At 49.4% G+C, this 25948-nt stretch overlaps 1 protein-coding gene across 3 annotated transcripts in view; it reads right to left on the reverse strand.

Annotated features, from left to right (window-relative positions):
* Positions 1 to 25948, reverse strand: part of LOC112237268 (F-BAR and double SH3 domains protein 2-like) — a 91543-nt gene that overhangs the window by 2996 nt on the left and 62599 nt on the right. For all 3 annotated transcript variants that reach the window (XM_042296422.1, XM_042296421.1, XM_042296423.1), the window contains 8 exons: positions 18494 to 18613; positions 18280 to 18384; positions 16479 to 16637; positions 15003 to 15137; positions 9573 to 9656; positions 5413 to 5590; positions 4109 to 4317; positions 1973 to 2145 (listed from right to left, as the gene is read on the reverse strand). In XM_042296422.1, coding sequence (XP_042152356.1) covers positions 1973 to 2145; positions 4109 to 4317; positions 5413 to 5590; positions 9573 to 9656; positions 15003 to 15137; positions 16479 to 16637; positions 18280 to 18384; positions 18494 to 18613 — 1163 coding nt within the window. The remainder of the gene's footprint in view (positions 1 to 1972; positions 2146 to 4108; positions 4318 to 5412; positions 5591 to 9572; positions 9657 to 15002; positions 15138 to 16478; positions 16638 to 18279; positions 18385 to 18493; positions 18614 to 25948) is intronic.

Here is a 25948-nt window from a genome sequence, read left to right on the forward strand (position 1 = left end):
CTTACTGTGATTGGGTCCCGTACATGTGTAAAAACTATAAACCCAGCTTTGGTCACTCTCTTACTGTGATTGGGTCCCGTACATGTGTAAAACTATAAACCCAGCTTTGGTCACTCTCTTACTGTGATTGGGTCCCGTACATGTGTAAAACTATAAACCCAGCTTTGGTCACATGTGATAAAAAAACTATAAACCCAGCTTTGGTCACTCTCTTACTGTGATTGGGTCCCGTACATGTGTAAAAACTATAAACCCAGCTTTGGTCACTCTCTTACTGTGATTGGGTCCCGTACATGTGTAAAAACTATAAACCCAGCTTTGGTCACTCTCTTACTGTGATTGGGTCCCGTACATGTGTAAAACTATAAACCCAGCTTTGGTCACTCTCTTACTGTGATTGGGTCCCGTACATGTGTAAAACTATAAACCCAGCTTTGGTCACTCTCTTACTGTGATTGGGTCCCGTACATGTGTAAAACTATAAACCCAGCTTTGGTCACTCTCTTACTGTGATTGGGTCCCGTACATGTGTAAAAACTATAAACCCAGCTTTGGTCACTCTCTTACTGTGATTGGGTCCCGTACATGTGTAAAAACTATAAACCCAGCTTTGGTCACTCTCTTACTGTGATTGGGTCCCGTACATGTGTAAAACTATAAACCCAGCTTTGGTCACTCTCTTACTGTGATTGGGTCCCGGTGTAAAAACTATAAACCCAGCTTTGGTCACTCTCTTACTGTGATTGGGTCCCGTAAAAAAACTATAAACCCAGCTTTGGTCACTCTCTTACTGTGATTGGGTCCCGTACATGTGTAAAAACTATAAACCCAGCTTTGGTCACTCTCTTACTGTGATTGGGTCCCGTACATGTGTAAAAACTATAAACCCAGCTTTGGTCACTCTCTTACTGTGATTGGGTCTCTATAAACCCAGCTTTGGTCACTCTCTTACTGTGATTGGGTCCCGTACATGTGTAAAAACTATAAACCCAGCTTTGGTCACTCTCTTACTGTGATTGGGTCCCGTACATGTGTAAAACTATAAACCCAGCTTTGGTCACTCTCTTACTGTGATTGGGTCCCGTACATGTAAAAACTATAAACCCAGCTTTGGTCAAAAAAACTATAAACCCAGCTTTGGTCACTCTCTTACTGTGATTGGGTCCCGTACATGTGTAAAAACTATAAACCCAGCTTTGGTCACTCTCTTACTGTGATTGGGTCCCGGTGTAAAAACTATAAACCCAGCTTTGGTCACTCTCTTACTGTGAGTGGGTCCCGTAATGTGTAAAAACTATAAACCCAGCTTTGGTCACTCTCTTACTGTGATTGGGTCCCGTACATGTGTAAAAACTATAAACCCAGCTTTGGTCACTCTCTTACTGTGATTGGGTCCCGTACATGTGTAAAACTATAAACCCAGCTTTGGTCACTCTCTTACTGTGATTGGGTCCCATACATGTGTAAAAACTATAAACCCAGCTTTGGTCACTCTCTTACTGTGATTGGGTCCCGTACATGTGTAAAAACTATAAACCCAGCTTTGGTCACTCTCTTACTGTGATTGGGTCCCGTACATGTGTAAAAACTATAAACCCAGCTTTGGTCACTCTCTTACTGTGATTGGGTCCCGTACATGTGTAAAAACTATAAACCCAGCTTTGGTCACTCTCTTACTGTGATTGGGTCCCGTACATGTGTAAAAACTATAAACCCAGCTTTGGTCACTCTCTTACTGTGATTGGGTCCCGTACATGTGTAAAAACTATAAACCCAGCTTTGGTCACTCTCTTACTGTGATTGGGTCCCGTACATGTGTAAAAACTATAAACCCAGCTTTGGTCACTTTCTTACTGTGATTGGGTCCCGTACATGTGTAAAAACTATAAACCCAGCTTTGGTCACTCTCTTACTGTGATTGGGTCCCGTACATGTGTAAAAACTATAAACCCAGCTTTGGTCACTCTCTTACTGTGATTGGGTCCCTTGTACATTGTGGGAGGTGGCTTGTGTTCCCCATTGACGGAGGGAGATCGAGGGAGGGGCGGAGGGGTGGGGGTGTCTGGGGTGGCATAGGGGCTGCAGGGGGCTGATCATACAGAGGGAGGGGGGCAACGAGGAGGGCAGCCTCGAAGATGGAGAGATCTGGAGGAGAAAGAAGGAAACAAAGTCAATATTAGGGGTTGGAGGACAATGTCAATCATCTTTCACAGATTCTGCATATTGTGACTTATTCCTAATCATTGAAAACACTATCAATATCACTGGTCCTTCCAATAATTTTTTACATTTACATATGAGTCATTTAGCAGACACTCTTATCCAGAGAGACTTATAGTAGTGAGCCATTTAGCAGACTCTCTTATCCAGAGAGACTTATAGTAGTGAGCCATTTAGCAGACACTCTTATCCAGAGAGACTTATAGTAGTGAGTCATTTAGCAGACACTCTTATCCAGAGAGACTTATAGTAGTGAGCCATTTAACAGACACTCTTATTCAGAGAGACTTACAGTAGTGAGTCATTTAGCAGACTCTCTTATCCAGAGAGACTTATAGTAGTGAGCCATTTAGCAGACTCTCTTATCCAGAGACTTACAGTAGTGAGTCATTTAGCAGACACTCTTATCCAGAGACTTACAGTAGTGAGTCATTTAGCAGACTCTCTTATCCAGAGAGACTTACAGTAGTGAGCCATTTAGCAGACACTCTTATCCAGAGAGACTTACAGTAGTGAGCCATTTAGCAGACACTCTTATTCAGAGAGACTTACAGTAGTGAGTCATTTAGCAGACTCTCTTATCCAGAGAGACTTATAGTAGTGAGCCATTTAGCAGACTCTCTTATCCAGAGACTTACAGTAGTGAGTCATTTAGCAGACACTCTTATCCAGAGACTTACAGTAGTGAGTCATTTAGCAGACTCTCTTATCCAGAGAGACTTACAGTAGTGAGCCATTTAGCAGACACTCTTATCCAGAGAGACTTACAGTAGTGAGCCATTTAGCAGACACTCTTATCCAGAGAGACTTACAGTAGGGAGTCATTTAGCAGACTCTCTTATCCAGAGACTTACAGTAGTGAGTCATTTAGCAGACTCTCTTATCCAGAGACTTACAGTAGTGAGTCATTTAGCAGACACTCTTATCCAGAGAGACTTACAGTAGTGAGTCATTTAGCAGACTCTCTTATCCAGAGACTTACAGTAGTGAGTCATTTAGCAGACACTCTTATCCAGAGAGACTTACAGTAGTGAGTCATTTAGCAGACACTCTTATCCAGAGACTTACAGTAGTGAGTCATTTAGCAGACGCTCTTATCCAGAGACTTACAGTAGGGAGTCATTTAGCAGACACTCTTATCCAGAGAGACTTACAGTAGGGAGTCATTTAGCAGACTCTCTTATCCAGAGAGACTTACAGTAGGGAGTCATTTAGCAGACTCTCTTATCCAGAGACTTACAGTAGTGAGTCATTTAGCAGACTCTCTTATCCAGAGACTTACAGTAGTGAGTCATTTAGCAGACACTCTTATCCAGAGAGACTTACAGTAGTGAGTCATTTAGCAGACTCTCTTATCCAGAGACTTACAGTAGTGAGTCATTTAGCAGACACTCTTATCCAGAGACTTACAGTAGTGAGTCATTTAGCAGACACTCTTATCCAGAGGGACTTACAGTAGTGAGTCATTTAGCAGACGCTCTTATCCAGAGAGACTTACAGTAGTGAGTCATTTAGCAGACGCTCTTATCCAGAGAGACTTACAGTAGTGAGTGCATATATTTTTCATACTGTTGAAAACTACAACATCGCACAGTTCCGGCTGGATCTGATTTATCGCTAGAAAAACTGTGCAATGTGCTGAAAGGAGAAAAAAAAGAAGAAGGAAATGGAATTCAAATAATTGAACCTACTTCAGTCAATTAGTTGTTTAAAAAAATGTAAAATACCCGGAATGTTGATTAATCGCTCAGCACTAGTGTGCATGCATGCATTTGTGTGTGTGCTCTCAAGTGTGTGTGTGTAAGTGTGTACCAGTGCGTCTGCTCCCCAGTGTGTGTGTGTGTGTGTGTGTGTGTGTGTCTGCTCCCCAGTGTGTGTGTGTGTGTACCAGTTTGTCTACTCTGTTCTCTCTGCTCTCAGTCAGGTCCTCCACCAGTACAGAAGGGAAGACTCCCACTCGTCCGTTGAACTCTCCCTCCCAGAAGCCATCGTCTGTTTGGGTGTCTCTGTTAAGCAGACGGATGACAGCCCCCTCTGGGAAGGACAGCTCCTCATCTGCCTGACCATCGTAGTCATACAGCGCCCTCACAAAACTCACTGGGGAGAGGAGAGAGAGGAGGGGGGAGAGAGGAGAGAGGAGAGAGAAGAGGGGGAGAGAGGAGAGGGGAGGGAGGAGAGAGGAGAGGGGAGGGAGGAGAGGGGAGGGAGGAGAGAGGAGGGGGGGAGAGAGGAGAGGGAGGAGAGAGGAGGGGGAGAGAGAGAGAGAGGGGGGGGGGAGAGAGGAGAGGGAGGAGAGAGGAGGGGGAGAGAGGAGAGAGGGGGGGGGGAGAGAGAGGAGAGGGAGGAGAGAGGAGGGGGAGAGAGGAGAGAGAAGAGGGGGAAGAGAGGAGAGGGAGGAGAGAGGAGGGGGAGAGAGAGAGAGGGAGGGAGGAGAGAGGAGGGAGGAGAGGGAAGAGGGGGAGAGGGGAGGGAGGAGAGAGGAGGGGGAGAGAGGAGGGGGAGAGAGGAGAGGGAGGAGAGAGGAGGGGGAGAGAGGAGAGGGGAGGGAGGAGAGAGGAGGGGGAGAGAGGAGGGGGAGCGAGGAGAGGGAAGAGGGGGAGAGGGGAGGGAGGAGAGAGGAGGGGGAGAGAGGAGAGGGAAGAGGAGGAGAGAGGAGGGGGAGAGAGGAGAGGGAAGAGGGGGAAGAGAGGAGAGGAGAGGGAGGAGAGAGGAGGGGGAGAGAGGAGAGAGGAGGGGGAGAGAGGAGGGGGAGAGAGGAGGGGGAGAGAGGAGAGGGGAGGGAGGAGAGGGGAGGGAGGAGAGGGGAGAGGAGGAGAGAGGAGAGGGGAGAGTGAGAGGGGGAGAGAGGAGAGGGGAGAGAGGAGGGGGAGAGAGGGGGGGAGAGAGGAGAGGGGAGAGGAGGATTATAATTAAATTGTGGAACAATCCATGAGGCTTGAACCTACTGAAGTTAATGAACACACATTGGGTTCAGATCTTTGTTTCCATCAAAGTCTTGATCTGACAAACAAGTTGGAAATGTGTCTATATTCTTTGAGAGGGTTTGTATTTGCCTAGTTTTTGTGCATGTGTGTGTAGTGGTGTTTGCATGTGTGTGTAGTGGTGTGTGTAGTGGTGTTTGCATGTGTGTGTAGTGGTGTGTGCATGTGTGTGTATTGGTGTTTGCATGTGTGTGTAGTGGTGTGTTCTTACAGCTGGCGTCTCCGTTGATGCTGCCAGTGTGTATATCTGGCTCGGTGGAGTTGGAGGAGGTGTGTGAGCGAGCGTCCAACGCAGCGAGAGACTGGAGCATGCTCAGTAGGCTGCTAGAGGTGGGGAACTGAAGATACTTCTCTGGGACGTAGCCAATCAGCCCTGTCTTACTTCTCGCCTGAAACAACCAATCACACAACAGGATGTTAGACCATGAACCAATTACAGAGTTCTGTGTTAAAGGACAGCCCTGGTCAACCAATGAAAGAGGACTATATTAGGCAGTGCTGTGTGTTTAGTGTCTGCCTACAGGGAGGAGGTCAGAGACCTGGCCGGGTGGTGCCAGAATAACAACCTCTCCCTCAACGTAACCAAGACTAAGGAGCTGAAGGTGGACTACAGGAAAAGGAGGACCGAGCACGCCCACATTCTCATCGATGAGGCTTTAGTGGAGCAGGTTGAGGTCTTCAAGTTCCTTGGTGTCCACATCACCAACAAACTAACATGGTCCAAACACACCAAGACAGTCGTGAAGAGGGCACGACAAAGCCTATTCCCCCTCAGGAAACTAAAAAGATTTGGCATGGGTCCTGAGATTCTCAAAAGGTTCTACAGCTGCATCACTTTATCTTTACATTCATGTACATACTACCTCAATTGGCCGACCAACCAGTGCTCCTGCACATTGGCTAACCGGGCTATCTGCATTGTGTCCCACCACCCGCCAACCCCTCTTTTACGCTACTGTTGCTCTGTTCATCATATATGTATAGTCACTTTAACCATATCTACATGTACATACTACCTCAATCAGCCTGACTAACCGGTGTCTGTATGTAGCCTCCCTACTGTATATAGCCTCTCTACTGTATATAGCCTCTCTACTGTATATAGCCTCTACTGTATATAGCCTCTACTGTATATAGCCTCTCTACTGTATATAGCCTCTCTACTGTATATAGCCTCGCTACTGTATATAGCCTTGCTACTGTGTATAGCCTCTACTGTATATAGCCTCTCTACTGTATATAGCCTCGCTACTATTATAGTCTCTCTACTGTATATAGCCTCTACTGTATATAGCCTCTCTACTGTATATAGCCTCTCTACTGTATATAGCCTCTCTACTGTATATAGCCTCTACTGTACATAGCCTCTCTACTGTACATAGCCTCGCTACTGTATATAGCCTCTCTACTGTATATAGCCTCTCTACTGTATTTAGCCTCTACTGTATATAGCCTCTACTGTACATAGCCTCTCTACTGTAAATAGCCTCGCTACTGTATATAGCCTCTCTACTGTATATAGCCTCGCTACTGTATATAGCCTCGCTACTGTATATAGCCTCGCTACTGTATATAGCCTCTACTGTATATAGCCTCTACTGTATATAGCCTCTCTACTGTATATAGCCTCTCTACTGTATATAACCTCACTACTGTATATTGCATCTCTACTGTATAACCTCTCTACTGTATATAGCCTCTCTACTGTATATAGCCTCACTACTGTATATAGCCTCACTACTGTATATAGCCTCTACTGTATATAGCCTGTACTGTATATAGCCTCTCTACTGTATATAGCCTCTCTACTGTATATAGCCTCACTACTGTATATTGCATCTCTACTGTATATAGTCTCTCTACTGTACATAGTCTCTCTACTGTATATATCCTCGCTACTGAATATATCCTCGCCACTGAATATAGCCTCGCTACTGTATATATCTCTACACTACATCATATCTCTACAGTGCATCATATCTCTATATAGCCTCACTACTGTATATATCTCTACCCTACATCATATCTCTATATAGCCTCACTACTGTATATATCTCTACACTACATCATATCTCTATATAGCCTCACTACTGTATATAGCCTCACTACTGTTATTATTCAATGTCTTTTTACTGTTGTTTTAGTTCTTTACTTACCCATTGTTCACATAATACCTTTTTTTTGCACTATTGGTTAGAGCCTGTAAGTAAGCATTTCACTGTAAGGTCTACACCTGTTGTATTCAGCATTTCACTGTAAGGTCTACACCTGTTGTATTCAGCATTTCACTGTAAGGTCTACACCTCTTGTAGTCAGCATTTCACTGTAAGGTCTACACCTCTTGTATTCAGCATTTCACTGTAAGGTCTACACCTGTTGTATTCAGCATTTCACTGTAAGGTCTACACCTCTTGTATTCAGCATTTCACTGTAAGGTCTACACCTGTTGTATTCAGCATTTCACTGTAAGGTCTACACCTGTTGTATTCAGCATTTCACTGTAAGGTCTACACCTGTTGTATTCAGCATTTCACTGTAAGGTCTACTACACCTGTTGTATTCAGCATTTCACTGTAAGGTCTACTACACCTGTTGTATTCGGCATTTCACTGTAAGGTCTACTACACCTGTTGTATTCGGCATTTCACTGTAAGGTCTACTACACCTGTTGTATTCGGCATTTCACTGTAAGGTCTACTACACCTGTTGTATTCAGCATTTCACTGTAAGGTCTACTACACCTGTTGTATTCAGCATTTCACTGTAAGGTCTACTACACCTGTTGTATTCAGCATTTCACTGTAAGGTCTACTACACCTGTTGTATTCAGCATTTCACTGTAAGGTCTACTACACCTGTTGTATTCAGCATTTCACTGTAAGGTCTACTACACCTGTTGTATTCAGCATTTCACTGTAAGGTCTACTACACCTGTTGTATTCAGCATTTCACTGTAAGGTCTACTACACCTGTTGTATTCAGCATTTCACTGTAAGGTCTACTACACCTGTTGTATTCAGCATTTCACTGTAAGGTCTACTACACCTGTTGTATTCAGCATTTCACTGTAAGGTCTACTACACCTGTTGTATTCAGCATTTCACTGTAAGGTCTACTACACCTGTTGTATTCAGCATTTCACTGTAAGGTCTACTACACCTGTTGTATTCAGCATTTCACTGTAAGGTCTACTACACCTGTTGTATTCAGCATTTCACTGTAAGGTCTACTACACCTGTTGTATTCAGCATTTCACTGTAAGGTCTACTACACCTGTTGTATTCAGCATTTCACTGTAAGGTCTACTACACCTGTTGTATTCAGCATTTCACTGTAAGGTCTACTACACCTGTTGTATTCAGCATTTCACTGTAAGGTCTACTACACCTGTTGTATTCAGCATTTCACTGTAAGGTCTACTACACCTGTTGTATTCAGCATTTCACTGTAAGGTCTACTACACCTGTTGTATTCAGCATTTCACTGTAAGGTCTACTACACCTGTTGTATTCAGCATTTCACTGTAAGGTCTACTACACCTGTTGTATTCGGCATTTCACTGTAAGGTCTACTACACCTGTTGTATCTCAGCATTTCACTGTAAGTATTCGGCATTTCACTGTAAGGTCTACTACACCTGTTGTATTCAGCATTTCACTGTAAGGTCTACTACACCTGTTGTATTCGGCATTTCACTGTAAGGTCTACTACACCTGTTGTATTCAGCATTTCACTGTAAGGTCTACTACACCTGTTGTATTCAGCATTTCACTGTAAGGTCTACTACACCTGTTGTATTCAGCATTTCACTGTAAGGTCTACTACACCTGTTGTATTCAGCATTTCACTGTAAGGTCTACTACACCTGTTGTATTCAGCATTTCACTGTAAGGTCTACTACACCTGTTGTATTCAGCATTTCACTGTAAGGTCTACTACACCTGTTGTATTCAGCATTTCACTGTGAGGTCTACTACACCTGTTGTATTCAGCATTTCACTGTAAGGTCTACTACACCTGTTGTATTCAGCATTTCACTGTAAGGTCTACTACACCTGTTGTATTCAGCATTTCACTGTAAGGTCTACTACACCTGTTGTATTCAGCATTTCACTGTAAGGTCTACTACACCTGTTGTATTCAGCATTTCACTGTGAGGTCTACTACACCTGTTGTATTCAGCATTTCACTGTAAGGTCTACTACACCTGTTGTATTCAGCATTTCACTGTAAGGTCTACTACACCTGTTGTATTCAGCATTTCACTGTAAGGTCTACTACACCTGTTGTATTCAGCATTTCACTGTAAGGTCTACTACACCTGTTGTATTCGGCGCACGTGACAAACTTTGATTTGATTGTTGTTGTTACCTTGACCCAGTCCTCCATGTCTCCATCCTCTATCACCTCCAACATCTCATGCTCCTCTATACTCAACTCATCTGGCTGAGATGCCTAGAGACACAGACAGAGACACAGACAGAGACACAGACAGAGACACAGACAGAGACACAGACAGAGACACAGACAGAGACACAGACAGAGACACAGACAGAGACACAGACAGAGACACAGACAGAGACACAGACACAGACAGAGACACAGACAGAGACACAGACACAGACAGAGACACGGGCGGAGGGAGAGAGAGAGAGACAGAGAGACAGAGACAGACAGACAGACAGACAGACAGACAGACAGACAGGAGGAGGAAAGGAGGAGAGTAGAAAAGGAGCAGAGGAGAGTAGAAAAGGAGGAGAGAAAAGGAGGAGAGGAGGAGAGGAGAGTATTAACCAATGGACAATACAAACTGATATTTTATGGCTCTAATGTTACATGCGTTCAGTGTTCAGATGGGTGGAGCCCCCTGACCTGACCCTGATGGGTGGAGCCCCCTGACCTGACCCTGATGGGTGGAGCCCCCTGACCTGACCCTGATGGGTGGAGCCCCTGACCTGACCCTGATGGGTGGAGCCCCTGACCTGACCCTGATGGGTGGAGCCCCTGACCTGACCCTGATGGGTGGAGCCCCTGACCTGACCCTGATGGGTGGAGCCCCTGACCTGACCCTGATGGGTGGAGCCCCCTGACCTGACCCTGATGGGTGGAGCCCGCTGACCTGACCCTGATGGGTGGAGCCCCTGACCTGACCCTGATGGGTGGAGCCCCTGACCTGACCCTGATGGGTGGAGCCCCTGACCTGACCCTGACCTGACCCTGACGAGTGGAGCCCCTGACCTGACCCTGACGAGTGGAGCCCCCTGACCTGACCCTGACGGGTGGAGCCCCCTGACCTGACCCTGACCTGTGGAGCCCCCCCTGACCTGACCCTGACGGGTGGAGCCCCCTGACCTGACCCTGACGGGTGGAGCCCCTGACCTGACCCTGACGGGTGGAGCCCCTGACCTGACCCTGACGGTGGAGCCCCCTGACCTGACCCTGACGGGTGGAGCCCCCTGACCTGACCCTGACGGGTGGAGCCCCCTGACCTGACCCTGACCTGACCCTGGGTGGAGCCCCCTGACCTGACCCTGACGGGTGGAGCCCCTGACCTGACCCTGACGGGTGGAGCCCCTGACCTGACCCTGACGAGTGGAGCCCCTGACCTGACCCTGACGGGTGGAGCCCCTGACCTGACCCTGACGGGTGGAGCCCCTGACCTGACCCTGACGGGTGGAGCCCCTGACCTGACCCTGACGAGTGGAGCCTCCTGACCTGACCCCCTGACCTGGGTGGAGCCCCTGACCTGACCCTGACGGGTGGAGCCCCTGACCTGACCCTGACGGGTGGAGCCCCTGACCTGACCCTGACGGGTGGAGCCCCTGACCTGACCCTGACGGGTGGAGCCCCCTGACCTGACCCTGACCTGACCCTGGAGCCCCTGACCTGACCCTGACGGGTGGAGCCCCCCTGACCTGACCCCTGACCTGACCCTGACGGGTGGAGCCCCTGACCTGACCCTGACGAGTGGAGCCCCTGACCTGACCCTGACGGGTGGAGCCCCTGACCTGACCCTGACGAGTGGAGCCCCCTGACCTGACCCTGACGGGTGGAGCCCCCTGACCTGACCCTGACCTGAGTGGAGCCCCTGACCTGACCCTGACGGGTGGAGCCCCCTGACCTGACCCTGACGGGTGGAGCCCCCTGACCTGACCCTGACGGGTGGAGCCCCCTGACCTGACCCTGACGGGTGGAGCCCCTGACCTGACCCTGACGGGTGGAGCCCCCTGACCTGACCCTGACGGGTGGAGCCCCTGACCTGACCCTGACGGGTGGAGCCCCTGACCTGACCCCTGACGGGTGGAGCCCCTGACCTGACCCTGACGGGTGGAGCCCCTGACCTGACCCTGACGGGTGGAGCCCCTGACCTGACCCTGACGGGTGGAGCCCCTGACCTGACCCTGACGGGTGGAGCCCCTGACCTGACCCTGACCCCTGACCTGACCCTGTGGAGCCCCTGACCTGACCCTGACGGGTGGAGCCCCCTGACCTGACCCTGACCTGACCCCCTGACGGGTGGAGCCCCCTGACCTGACCCTGACGAGTGGAGCCCCCTGACCTGACCCTGACTGACCTGACCCTGACGGGTGGAGCCCCTGACCTGACCCCTGACCTGACGAGTGGAGCCCCCTGACCTGACCCTGACGGGTGGAGCCCCCTGACCTGACCCTGACGGGTGGAGCCCCTGACCTGGAGCCCCCCCCTGACCTGACCCTGACGGGTGGAGCCCCTGACCTGACCCTGACGGGTGGAGCCCCTGACCTGACCCTGACGGGTGGAGCCCCTGACCTGACCCTGACGGGTGGAGCCCCTGACCTGACCCTGACGGGTGGAGCCCCCTGACCTGACCCTGACGGGTGGAGCCCCTGACCTGACCCTGACGGGTGGAGCCCCCTGACCTGACCCTGACGGGTGGAGCCCCTGACCTGACCCTGACGGGTGGAGCCCCTGACCTGACCCTGACGAGTGGAGCCCCTGACCTGACCCTGACGGGTGGAGCCCCTGACCTGACCCTGATGGGTGGAGCCCCTGACCCCCTGACCTGACCCTGATGGATGTAGCCCCCCTGACCCTGATGAGTGGAGCCCCCCTGACCCTGATGAGTGGAGCCCCCCCTGACCCCCCTGACCTGACCCTGATGGGTGGAGCCCCTGACCTGACCCTGATGGGTGGAGCCCCTGACCTGACCCTGACGAGTAGAGCCCCCTGACCTGACCCTGACGGGTGGAGCCCCTGACCTGACCCTGATGGGTGGAGCCCCTGACCCTGACCTGACCCTGATGGATGTAGCCCCCTGACCCTGATGAGTGGAGCCCCCTGACCCTGATGAGTGGAGCCCCTGACCCTGACCTGACCCTGATGGGTGGAGCCCTGACCCTGACGGGTGGAGCCCCTGACAAGTGGAGCCCCCTGACCCTGACGAGTGTAGCCCCTGACCCTGATGGGTGGAGCCCCTGAACCTTACCTGACCCTGACGAGTGGAGCCCCTGAACCTGACCTGACCCTAATGGGTGGAGCCCCTGACAAGTGGAGCCCCTGACCCTGACAAGTGTAGCCCCCTGACCCTGATGGGTGGAGCCCCTGACCCTGACCTAACCCTGATGGGTGGAGCCCCTGATCCTGACCTGACCCTGACGAGTGGAGCCCCTGACCCTAATGAGTGTAACCCCTGATCCTGACCTGACCCTGATGGGTGGAGCCCCTGAACCTGATGGGTGGAGCCCCTGACCCTGACCTGACCCTCATGGGTGTAGCCCCTGACCCTGATGAGTGGAGCCCCTGATCCTGACCCTGACGAGTGGAGCCCCTGACCCTAATGAGTGTAACCCCTGATCCTGACCTGACCCTGATGGGTGGAGCCCCTGACCCTGACCCGACCCTGATGGGTGGAGCCCCCTGACCCTGATGGGTGGAGCCCCTGACCCTGATGGGTGGAGCCCCTGAACCTTACCTGACCCTGACGAGTGGAGCCCCTGAACCTGACCTGACCCTAATGGGTGGAGCCCCCTGACAAGTGGAGCCCCTGACCCTGACAAGTGTAGCCCCCTGACCCTGATGGGTGGAGCCCCTGACCCTGACCTAACCCTGATGGGTGGAGCCCCTGATCCTGACCTGACCCTGACGAGTGGAACCCCTGACCCTAATGAGTGTAACCCCTGATCCTGACCTGACCCTGATGGGTGGAGCCCCTGAACCTGATGGGTGGAGCCCCTGACCCTGACCTGACCCTCATGGGTGTAGCCCCTGACCCTGATGAGTGGAGCCCCTGATCCTGACCCTGACGAGTGGAGCCCCCTGACCCTAATGAGTGTAACCCCTGATCCTGACCTGACCCTGATGGGTGGAGCCCCTGACCCTGACCCGACCCTGATGGGTGGAGCCCCTGACCCTGATGGGTGGAGCCCCTGACCCTGATGGGTGGAGCCCCTGAACCTGACCCTGATGGGTGGAGCCCCGGACCCTGACCTGACCCTGATGGGTGTAGCCCCCTGACCCTGATGAGTGGAGCCCCTGATCCTGACCCTGACGAGTGGAGCCCCTGACCCTGAGTGTAGCCCCCTGATCCTGACCTGACCCTGATGGGTGGAGCCCCTGACCCTGACCCGACCCTGATGGGTGGAGCCCCTGACCCTGATGGGTTGAGCCCCCTGACCCTGATGGGTGGAGCCCCTTGACCCTGACCCTGATGGGTGGAGCCCCTTGACCCTGACCTGACACTGATGGGTGCACCCTGACCCGACCCTGATGGGTGGAGCACCCTGACCCGACACTGATGGGTGGAGCCCCTTGACCCTGAACCGACCCTGATGGGTGCAGCCTCCTGACCCGACCCTGATGGGTGGAGCCCCTGACCCTGATGGGTGGAGCCCCCTGACCCTGATGGGTACAGCCCCTGACCCGACCCTGATGGGTGGAGCCCCTGACCCTGATGGGTGGAGCCCCTGACCCTGACGGGTGGAGCCCCTGACCCTGATGGGTGGAGCCCCTGACCCTGACCCGACCCTGATGGGTGGAGCCCCTGACCCTGATGGGTGGAGCCCCTGAGCCTGACCCTGATGGGTGGAGCCCCTGACCCTGATGGGTGGAGCCCCCTGACCCTGATGGGTGGAGCCCCCTGACCCTGATGGGTGGAGCCCCCTGACCCTGATGGGTGGAGCCCCCTGACCCTGGTGGAGCCAAAAATGTTTGCATAGCTCTTTTACACACCTTCATGTTGATGTACATATTACTACATCATCTGTCTAGATAAAGAATGTTTGTGGAAATACATTATAGCATAGCTAAGCAAATATACTGAGTGTTCAAAACATTAAGAACACCTGCTCTTTCTATGACAGACTGACCAGGTGAATACAGGTGAAAGCTATGATCCCTTATTGATGTCACTTGTTAAATCCACTTAAATCAGTGTAGATGAAGGGGAGGAGACAGGTTAAAGAAGAATTTTTAAGCCTTGAGACAATTGAGACATTGATTGTGTATGTGTGCCATTCAGAGGGTGAATGGGCAAGACAAAAGATTTAAATAACTTTGAACAGGGTATGGAATTAGGTGCCAGGCACACCGGTTGTGTCAAGAACTGCAACACTGCTGGGTTTTTCACGCTCAACAGTTTCCTGTCTGTATCAAGAAGGGTCCACCATCCAAAGGACATCCAGCCAACTTGACACGACTGTGGAAAGCAATGGAGTCAACATGGACCAGCATCCCTGTGGAACGCTTTCAACACCTTGTAGAGTTCATGTCCCGACGAATTGAGGCTGTTCTGGGAGCAAAAGGGGGGAGAGGGGGGTGTATTACCTTGTATGAGTAGAGGACTTTGCAGGTGAGTGGGTAGTTCCTGAGAGTCCCAGAGGGGCTGGAGCTGCTGTCATCAAACACCTCCATGTTCTCCTCACACTCCTCTCCCTCCGACCGCTCCAGATCAACTGGGCCCTACACACACAAAGCAAACATATCTGTACTTACTAATTCCTGCTCTTACAAATCAATATGTAACAGGTGTCATCATCATGGCCAGAAGGGATTCTAACAAGAGGATTGTACTATAGTATACTAGTAGTTTTCACCTTGAGGAAAAGCTACTTCATTCTCCATCACACTGATAAACCAGACTGGTGTGAAATGAACACTGGGCCAATGGAACAGAGCACTCATTCTGTCACTCTTCTCCTTTCTATCATCCACTTTCTCCCCCTCTTCACCCTCATCCTTTCCTTTGGTTTCCGTTTCCCATTATCACTCTCCCCATCTCCCCTCCTCCAATCTTCACCCCCCCTCTCTCTCCCTCCTTCCTCTCAGTCTTCACCCCCTCCTCTCTCTCTCTCTCTCTCCCTCCTCTCAGTCTTCACCCCTCCTCTCTCTCCCTCCTTCCTCTCAGTCTTCACCCCCTCTCTCTCTCTCCCTCCTTCCTCTGTCTTCACCCCCCTCTTTCTCCTTCCTTCCTCTGTCTTCACCCCCTCTCTCTCTCCCTCCTTCCTCTCAGTCTTCACCCCCCCTCTTTCTCCTTCCTTCCTCTCAGTCTTCACCCCCCTCTCTCTCCCTCCTTCCTTCCTCTCAGTCTTCACCCCCCTCTCTCTCCCTCCTTCCTCTCAGTCTTCACCCCCTTTCTCTCTCTCCCACCTTCCTCTGTCTTCACCCACCCTTCTCTCTCTCTCCCTCCTTCCTGTCTTCACCCCCTCTTTCTCCTTCCTTCCTCTCAGTCTTCATCCCCCTTTCTCTCTCTCCCTCCTTCCTCTCAGTCTTCACCCCCTTCTCTCTCTCTCCCTCCTTCCTCAGTCTTCACCCCCCCTCTCTCTCTCTCTCCCCTCCCTCTCTCTCTCTCCCTCCTTCCTCTGTCTTCATCCCCCTCTCTCTCCCTCCTTCCTCTCAGTCTTCACCCTCCCTCTCTCGTGGTTGCTGCAGTGTCATATGAACAGAATGTTAAGTGATGAAGATGAGCAGAGACTGCTTACCTCAACATCCTGCTGACACACACACACACAGACAGACACACACACACACACACACACACACACAGAGACACACAGACACACACACAGACAGACACACACACAGAGACACACAGAGACACACACACACACACACACCAAAGTGCTGAAGCCCACACACATGCTTTGGTTGCCCTGTGGTAAAGAAACAGTCTGGGGTGATGACATGTAGTGGGAGAGAGGCATTTCAGTGACTGTAGTGTAGAGTGAGGGATTGTGGGTAGTTTCCTCCAAAGTGTGGAACGGTGGTGTAGTGAGAGGGAGGGAGGGAGGGCAGGTGTCTCACCGAGAGTGAGGGATCGTGGGTAGTGTAGTTTAACGTAGCCCAGCGCTCATTCTCCAGCTCCTCCATCACCTGGTTCATGGCGCTCTTCAGCCAGGTATCCACGGCAACGCCCACCTGTCTCAGCAGGTCCAGACGAGCCTCTGCCTTCAGCTTTACTGTCTAGAGTGAGAGAGAGGTTACATACATGGACACACACACATACACTGCTGGGTAATCAATACGACTGACAGGGGCCGTTGGAGGACTCAATCTATCCCATCAGCACTCACAGGTCACCTGTCAGCCCAACATCTATGGTGGAAAGTTATATGAGTTATCATCATCACGTCTATGGTGGAGCAGCACGTCAGCAACCATCAGTCTCTCTAAGGTGACTGTGGTCAGCAGTGGAGGACAGACTAACTCCAGACAGTCAAACATAAAGTCTACAAAGGTTTCCAGCCAGGTAAGTAGTATGTAGGTAAACAGGAAGTGCAGGGAGATGGACTCATTACAGTACACTTCCATGGAGATAAAAGCTATTTAACGTCTGATCAGTAACAGGAAGTGGAGTGTGGATAGTTATTTATGTACACTATCACTTCCTGCTCTGACCCCGCCCACCACACATACTATTGGTTGTCCTAGCTCTGCCCCTCCCCTCAGACCCATTAAACCTAAATGGACTCAAACATTCAACAGACAGCAGGAGATAATGGGGGCAGGGAGAGAGTGGGTGAGGGAGGTGTAGAGGGAGGGGGTGGGGGGTGGAGAGAGGGGGGTAGAGAGTGTGAGGGAGGGAGGTGGAGAGGGGGTGAGGGAGGTGTAGAGAGGTGGATAGAGGGGGTGAGGGTGGTGGTGGAGAGAGGGGGTAGAGAGCGTGAGGGAGGGAGGTGGAGGTGGAGGGGGTGAGGGAGGTGTAGAGAGGTGGATAGTGAGGGAGGTGGAGAGAGTGGGTAGAGAGTGTGAGGGAGAGAGGTGGAGAGAGGGGAGTGAAGAAAGGGAGGGGTGGTAGAGAGTTGTCCATAGCGGTGTGCATTTCACATCTCTGTCTGTGGGCGCTATGACTATATCAGCCAGCAGGGGGGGCCAGATAGAGGGAAATCACAGAGAGGAATGAGAGAAAAAAGGAAGGTGAGGAGGGAGAGCTGAGGAGGAGGCGGGAGAACTTAGGAGGAGGAGAGAGAGCTGAGGAGGAGGCGGGAGAGCTGAGGAGGAGGCGGGAGAGCTGAGGAGGAGGCGGGAGAGCTGAGGAGGAGGCGGGAGAGCTGAGGAGGAGGAGGGCGAGCTGAGGAGGAGGAGAGAGAGCTGAGGAGGAGCAGGGAGAGCTGAGGAGGAGCAGGGAGAGCTGAGGAGGAGCAGGGAGAGCTGAGGAGGAGAAGAGAGAGCTGAGGAGGAGGGAGAGAGAGCTGAGGAGGAGGAGGGAGAGCTGAGGAGGAGCAGGCAGAGCTGAGGAGGAGGAGGGAGAGCTGAGGAGGCAGGAGAGCTGAGGAGGAGAAGAGAGAGCTGAGGAGGAGGGAGAGAGAGCTGAGGAGGAGGAGTAGGGAGAGCTGAGGAGGAGGAGGGAGAGCTGAGGAGGAGGAGGGAGAACTGAGGAGGAGGAGGGAGAGAGAGCTGAGGAGGAGGAGTAGGGAGAGCTGAGGAGGAGGAGGTGGGAGAGCTGAGGAGGAGGTGGGAGAACTGAGGAGGAGGAGGGAGAGCTGAGGAGATGGATTGATCTGATTCATAGACTGACAGGCTGCCTATGAGAGAATCGATGGAGAGACAACTCTACTTGGAGAAGGGGGGTATAGGTTCTACCTTATTTCCTACAAACACGCACCTCAGCCTTGCGGATGTTCTCTTTGGTATCCTCTATCTTCAGCTCCAGATCAAGCCGGCCCTGCTCTGTTTGAGGAACTCCCAGTGTCTCACATTCCTCCAGGCTCTAATGGCAGACACACACACACACACTTAAATCTCACAGACTAAAATCACATCTGGTTTTCAAAGATGATCTGAACCGAGATCAACAACTAGTATGTGTGTGGACTCACTCTCTTGTAGTGGACAATGTTCTTGTGTTCTCGGGCCATTCTGGTTGCCCATTTCCTGGCCTCCTTGTTCAGACTGTGCTCCTCTGTCGGGCTCCCCGTGTCTGTCTCCAACTTACGACTCTACCACCCACCCACCCCCACACACACACACACACACACACACACACACACACACACACACACATAGTTACCATGGAGATAAGAAGAACACAACCCCCTCTTCCTAAGCGGTTACCATGGAAATTATGGAATGTGATTCTAATATCCTAAATAAAGACTCCGCTACATCAAGTACCCCTGGACACAGCTACCTAGCAACCACACCAAGTAGCCCTGGATACACCTACCTAGCAACCACACCAAGTATCCCTGAATATAGCTACCTAGCAACCACACCATGTACCCCTGTATACAGCTACCGAGCAACCACACCAAGTTACCCCTGGATACAGCTATCAAGCAACCACACCATGTACAGTACCCCTGGAAACAGCTATTTAACAACCACACCAAGTAATCCTGGATACAGCTACCTAGCACCCACACCAAGTTACCCCTGGATACAGCTACCGAGCAACCACACCAAGTTACCCCTGGATACAGCTACCTAAAAACCACACCATGTACAGTACCCCTGGATACAGCTACCTAGCAACCACACCAAGTACCCCTGGATACAGCTACCTAGCAACCACACCAAGTACCCCTGGATACAGCTACCTAGCAACCACACCAAGTACCCCTGGATACAGCTACCTAGCAACCACACCAAGTACAAGTACCCCTGGAAACAGCTACCTAGCAACCACACCAAGTACCCCTGGATACAGCTACCTAACAACCACACCAAGTACCCCTGGATAAAGCTACCTAGCAACCACACCAAGTACAAGTACCCCTGGACACAGCTACCTAGCAACCACACCAAGTACCCCTGGATACAGCTACCTAGCAACCACACCAAGTACCCCTGGATACAGCTACCTAGCAACCACACCATTTACCCCTGGATACAGCTACCTAGAAACCACCCCCTGTACCCCTGGATACAGCTACCTAGCAACCACACCATGTACAGTACCCCTGGATACAGCTACCTAGCAACCACACCAAGTACAGTACAACTCTATTCGACACAGCTTTAGAACCCCCCTCTCACACACATACACCAGAGAACTAGATACAATAATTAGGTTTGAACGGCTGCTAGGTGGCTCCCGAGTGGGGCAGGGGTCTAAGGTACTGCATCTCAGTCCTTGAGGAGTCATTACAGACACCCTGGGTCGATTCCAGGCTGTATGACAACCGGCTGTGATTGGGAGTCCCATACGGCGGCGCACAATTGACCCAGCATCGTTCGGGTTTGGTCGGGGTAGGCCTTCATTGTAAATAAGAATTTGTTCTTAACTGACTTGCCTCGTTAAATAAAGAATACATGTAGAAAAGAGACTGATTTGAAACAGAGGGAGAGAAGAGAGAGAAATAGATTGATTTGAAACGGAGGGAGAAAAGAGAGAGAAATAGATTGATTTGAAACGGAGGGAGAGAAGAGAGAGAAATAGATTGATTTGAAACGGGGGGAGAGAAGAGAGAGAAATAGATTGATTTGAAACAGGGAGAGAAGAGAGAGAAATAGATTGATTTGAAACAGGGAGAGAAGAGAGAGAAATAGATTGATTTGAAACAGGGAGAGAAGAGAGAGAAATAGATTGATTTGAAACAGAGGGAGAGAAAAGAGAGAGACAGACTGATTTGAAATGGAGAGAGAATAAAAAGCCTCTATTGTTTGTCTTGAGATAACAGAGAAAACCTGTGTCTGCTGTGCAGTTCTAACACAATCTGCCTGGTACAGGCAGGGGGCTATCAAAACCACATGGAAAAGTACTGCATGTGTGTGTGAGAATGTGTGTGTGTGTGCGTTCCTGTGTGTGAGCATGTGTGCAGCAGATGTCTGTGTGTCTTCCCAATGGAGCCCCTCACTTCATAGCCTAGTAACACATATCCAAGTCCCCTTTCTACACTGCATTAACACACAACCATTCAGCATCAACGCCAGACCCCGGTCTATTTAAGGAACAGAAAACAGAATTGGATAAGTAGGCTATTGTGCAATCGTGTGTAATTTTAATTACCTGTACAATTCACATCAGCTACAAATAGCAGATTGTTCTTAATATGTTGAACAGTAGCAGCATAATCATATCATTGTATGTGTGAATGGGACTTATTATACAGTAGTTGGTTAGGTAGCACAAGGGTCAGGCTCAGTTAAAAGGACTACTGTAGGTTACCTAGAGGAATGGGCCACTGCCAGTACAATAACTAGAACTACTTCCTGTTCTAGCAGAGACTACACACCACTGGTGGTCATGGTTCAACAACCGTGGTCTTGGTGGTAACAGCTCTTCAACAGCATGCTAATTAATCAACGGTCATGACGGTTAACCGACCGTCATGGTTCAACAGCCATCGGCCATGACAGCATGTGATGGGTAGTATGTAACGGTCATGACACAACAGCAGCAGTCATGTTAAGGCCATGTTCATGTTTATGGTCACTGGAAAAAAGCCATGTTCATATGGTCACTGGAAAACATGGTTATAGTTATAGTGGAACAGCCATGGTTGTGGTTATAGTGGAACAGCCATGGTTGTGGTTATAGTTGTAGTGGAACAGCCATGGTTGTGGTTATAGTTGTAGTGGAACAGCCATGGTTGTGGTTATAGTTGTAGTGGAACAGCCATGGTTGTGGTTATAGTTGTAGTGGAACAGCCATGGTTGTGGTTATAGTTGTAGTGGAACAACCATGGTTGTGGTTATAGTTGTAGTGGAACAACCATGGTTGTGGTTATAGTTGTAGTGGAACAAGCATGGTTGTGGTTATAGTTGTAGTGGAACAAGCATGGTTGTGGTTATAGTGGAACAGCCATGGTTGTGGTTATAGTGGAACAGCCGTGGTTGTGGTTATAGTGGAACAGCCGTGGTTATAGTTATAGTGGAACAGCCATGGTTATAGTTATAGTGGAACAGCCATGGTTATAGTTATAGTGGAACAGCCATGGTTATAGTTGTAGTGGAACAGCCATGGTTGTGGTTATAGTTGTAGTGGAACAGCCATGGTTGTGGTTATAGTTGTAGTGGAACAGCCATGGTTGTGGTTATAGTTGTAAACAGCCATGGTTGTGGTTATAGTTGTAGTGGAACAGCCATGGTTGTGGTTATAGTTGTAGTGGAACAGCCATGGTTGTGGTTATAGTTGTAGTGGAACAGCCATGGTTGTGGTTATAGTTGTAGTTGGTTGTGGTTATAGTGGAACAGCCATGGTTGTGGTTATAGTTGTAGTGGAACAGCCATGGTTGTGGTTATAGTTGTAGTGGAACAGCCATGGTTGTGGTTATAGTTGTAGTGGAACAGCCATGGTTGTGGTTATAGTTGTGGTTGTGGTTATAGTGGAACAGCCATGGTTGTGGTTATAGTTGTAGCCATGGTTGTGGTTATAGTTGGTTGTGGTTATAGTGGAACAGCCATGGTTGTGGTTATAGTTGTAGTGGAACAGCCATGGTTGTGGTTATAGTGGAACAGCCATGGTTGTGGTTATAGTGAACAGCCATGGTTGTGGTTATAGTTGGTGGAACAGCCATGGTTATAGTTGTAGTGGAACAGCCATGGTTGTGGTTATAGTTGTAGTGGAACAGCCATGGTTGTGGTTATAGTGTGGAACAGCCATGGTTGTGGATATAGTTGTAGTGGAACAGCCATGGTTGTGGTTATAGTGGAACAGCCATGGTTGTGGTTATAGTGGAACAGCCATGGTTGTGGTTATAGTTGTAGTGGAACAGCCATGGTTGTGGTTATAGTTGTAGTGGAACAGCCATGGTTGTGGTTATAGTTATAGTGGAACAGCCATGGAACAGCCATGGTTGTGGTTATAGTTATAGTGGAACAGCCATGGTTGTGGTTATAGTGGAACAGCCATGGTTGTGGTTATAGTTGTAGTGGAACAGCCATGGTTGTGGTTATAGTGGAACAGCCATGGTTGTGGTTAACAGCCATGGTTGTGGTTATAGTTGTAGTGGAACAGCCATGGTTGTGGTTATAGTGAACAGCCATGGTTGTGGTTATAGTTATAGTGGAACAGCCATGGTTGTGGTTATATAGTGGAACAGCCATGGTTGTGGTTATAGTGGAACAGCCATGGTTGTGGTTATAGTGGAACAGTATGGTTGTTTATAGGAAACAGCCATGGTTGTGGTTATAGTGGAACAGTTTGTGGTTATAGTGGAACAGCCATGGTTGTGGTTATAGTGGAACAGCCATGGTGGAACAGCCATGGTTGTGGTTATAGTTATAGTGGAACAGCCATGGTTGTGGTTATAGTTGTAGTGGAACAGCCAGCCATGGTTGTGGTTATAGTTATAGTGGAACAGCCATGGTTGTGGTTATAGTTGTAGTGGAACAGCCATGGTTGTGGTTATAGTGGAACAGCCATGGTTGTGGTTATAGTTGGTTGTGGTTATAGTGGAACAGCCATGGTTGTGGTTATAGTTGAACAGCCATGGTTGTGGTTATAGTTAACAGCCATGGAATAGTGGAACAGCCATGGTTGTAGTTATAGTGGAACAGCCATGGTTGTGGTTATAGTTGTAGTGGAACAGCCATGGTTATAATAGTGGAACAGCCATGGTTGTGGTTATAGTTGTAGTGGAACAGCCATGGTTGTGGTTATAGTTATAGTGGAACAGCCATGGTTGTGGTTATAGTGGAACAGCCATGGTTGTGGTTATAGTTATAGTGGAACAGCCATGGTTGTGGTTATAGTGGAACAGCCATGGTTGTGGTTATAGTAGTGAACAGCCATGGTTGTGGTTATGGAACAGCCATGGTTGTGGTTATAGTTGGGAACAGCCATGGTTGTGGTTATAGTGGAACAGCCATGGTTGTGGTTATAGTGGAACAGCCATGGTTGTGGTTATAGTTGTAGTGGAACAGCCATGGTTGTGGTTATAGTTGTAGTGGAACAGCCATGGTTGTGGTTATAGTTGTAGTGGAACAGCCATGGTTGTGGTTATAGTTATGGTTATAGTTGTAGGAACAGCCATGGTTGTGGTTATAGTGGAACAGCCATGGTTGTGGTGGTATGTTATAGTTATAGTGGAACAGCCATGTGTTATAGTTAGTGGAACAGCCATGGTTGTGGTTATAGTGGAACAGCCATGGTTGTGGTTATAGTTGTAGTGGAACAGCCATGGTTGTGGTTATAGTGGTGGAACAGCCATGGTTGTGGTTATAGTTGTAGTGGAACAGCCATGGTTGTGGTTAAGTGGAACAGCCATGGTTGTGGTTATAGTTGTAGTGGAACAGCCATGGTTGTGGTTATAGTTATAGTGGAACAGCCATGGTTGTGGTTATAGCCATGGTTGTGTGGAACAGCCATGGTTGTGGTTATAGTTATAGTGGAAACAGCCATGGTTGTGGTTATAGTTGTAGTGGAACAGCCATGAACAGCAGCATGGTTGTGGTTATGGAACAGCCATGGTTGTGGTTATAGTGGAACAGCCATAGTTGTGGAACAGCCATGGTTGTGGTTATAGTTGTAGTGGAACAGCCATGGTTGTGGTTATAGTTGTAGTGGAACAGCCATGGTTGTGGTTATATGGAACAGCCATGTGAACAGCCATGGTTGTGGTTATAGTGGAAACAGCCAATAGTTATAGTGGAACAGCCATGGTTGTGGTTATAGTGGAACAGCCATGGTTGTGGTTATAGTTGTAGTGGAACAGCCATGGTTGTGGTTATAGTTGTAGTGGAACAGCCATGGTTGTGGTTACAGCCATGGTTTATAGTGGTTGTGGTTATAGTTATAGGGAACAGCCATGGTTGTGGTTATAGTTGTAGTTTGTGGTTATAGTGGAACAGCCATGGTTGTGGAACAGCCATAGTTGTGGTTATAGTTGTAGTGGAACAGCCATGGTTGTGGTTAACAGCCATGGTTGTGGTTATAGTGGAACAGCCATGGTTGTGGTTATAGTTATAGTGTGAACAGCCATGGTTGTGGTTATAGTTGTAGTGGAACAGCCATGGTGGTTATAGTGGAACAGCCATGGTTGTGGTTATAGTTGTGTGGAACAGCCATGGTTGTGGTTATAGTTGTAGTGAACAGCCATGGTTGTGGTTATAGTGGAACAGCCATGGAACAGCCATGGTTATAGTTATAGTGGAACAGCCATGGTTGTGGTTATAGTGGAACAGCCATGGTTGTGGTTATAGTTGTAGTGGAACAGCCATGGTTGTGGTTATAGTTGTAGTGGAACAGCCATGGTGGAACAGCCATGGTTGTGGTTATAGTGGAACAGTGGTTAACAGCCATGGTTTATAGTTATAGTGGAACAGCCATGGTTATAGTTATAGTGGAACAGCCATGATTGTGGTTATAGTTGTAGTGGAACAGCCATTGTTGTGGTTATAGTGGAACAGCCATGGTTGTGGTTATAGTTGTAGTGGAACAGCCATGGTTGTGGTTATAGTTGTAGTGGAACAGCCATGGTTGTGGTTATAGTTGTAGTGGAACATGGTTGTGGTTGTGGTTATGGTTGTGGTTGTAGTTATAGTTATAGAACAGCCATGGTTGTGGTTATAGTGGAACAGCCATGGTTATAGTTATAGTGGAACAGCCATGGTTATAGTTATAGTGGAACAGCCATGGTTGTGGTTATAGTTGGGAACAGCCATGGTTATAGTTATAGTGGAACAGCCATGGTTGTGGTTATAGTTGTAGTGGAACAGCCATGGTTGTGGTTATAGTTGTAGTGGAACAGCCATGGTTGTGGTTATAGTGGAACAGCCATGGTTGTGGTTATAGTTGTAGTGGAACAGCCATGGTTGTGGTTATAGTTGTAGTGGAACAGCCATGGTTGTGGTTATAGTTGTAGTGGAACAGCCATGGTTGTGGTTATAGTGGAACAGCCATAGTTGTGGTTATAGAGGGACAGCCATGGTTGTGGTTATAGTTGTAGTGGAACAGCCATTGTTGTGGTTGTAGTGGAACAGCCATGGTTGTGGTTATAGTTGCAGTGGAACAGCCATGGTTGTGGTTATAGTTGTAGTGGAACAGCCATGGTTGTGGTTATAGTGGAACAGCCATGGTTGTGGTTATAGTTGTAGTGGAACAGCCATGGTTGTGGTTATAGTTGTAGTGGAACAGCCATGGTTGTGGTTATAGTTGAAACAGCCATGGTTGTGGTTATAGTGGAACAGCCATGGTTGTGGTTATAGTGGAACAGCCATGGTTGTGGTTATAGTGGAACAGCCATGGTTGTGGTTATAGTGGAACAGCCATGGTTATAGTTATAGTGGAACAGCCATGGTTGTGGTTATAGTTGTAGTGGAACAGCCATGGTTGTGGTTATAGTTGTATGGAACAGTTGTTGTGGTTATAGTGGAACAGCCATGGTTGT

This window comes from Oncorhynchus tshawytscha, linkage group LG13 (assembly GCF_018296145.1).
Source record: "Oncorhynchus tshawytscha isolate Ot180627B linkage group LG13, Otsh_v2.0, whole genome shotgun sequence".
NCBI classification, from domain to species: Eukaryota; Metazoa; Chordata; class Actinopteri; order Salmoniformes; family Salmonidae; genus Oncorhynchus; species Oncorhynchus tshawytscha.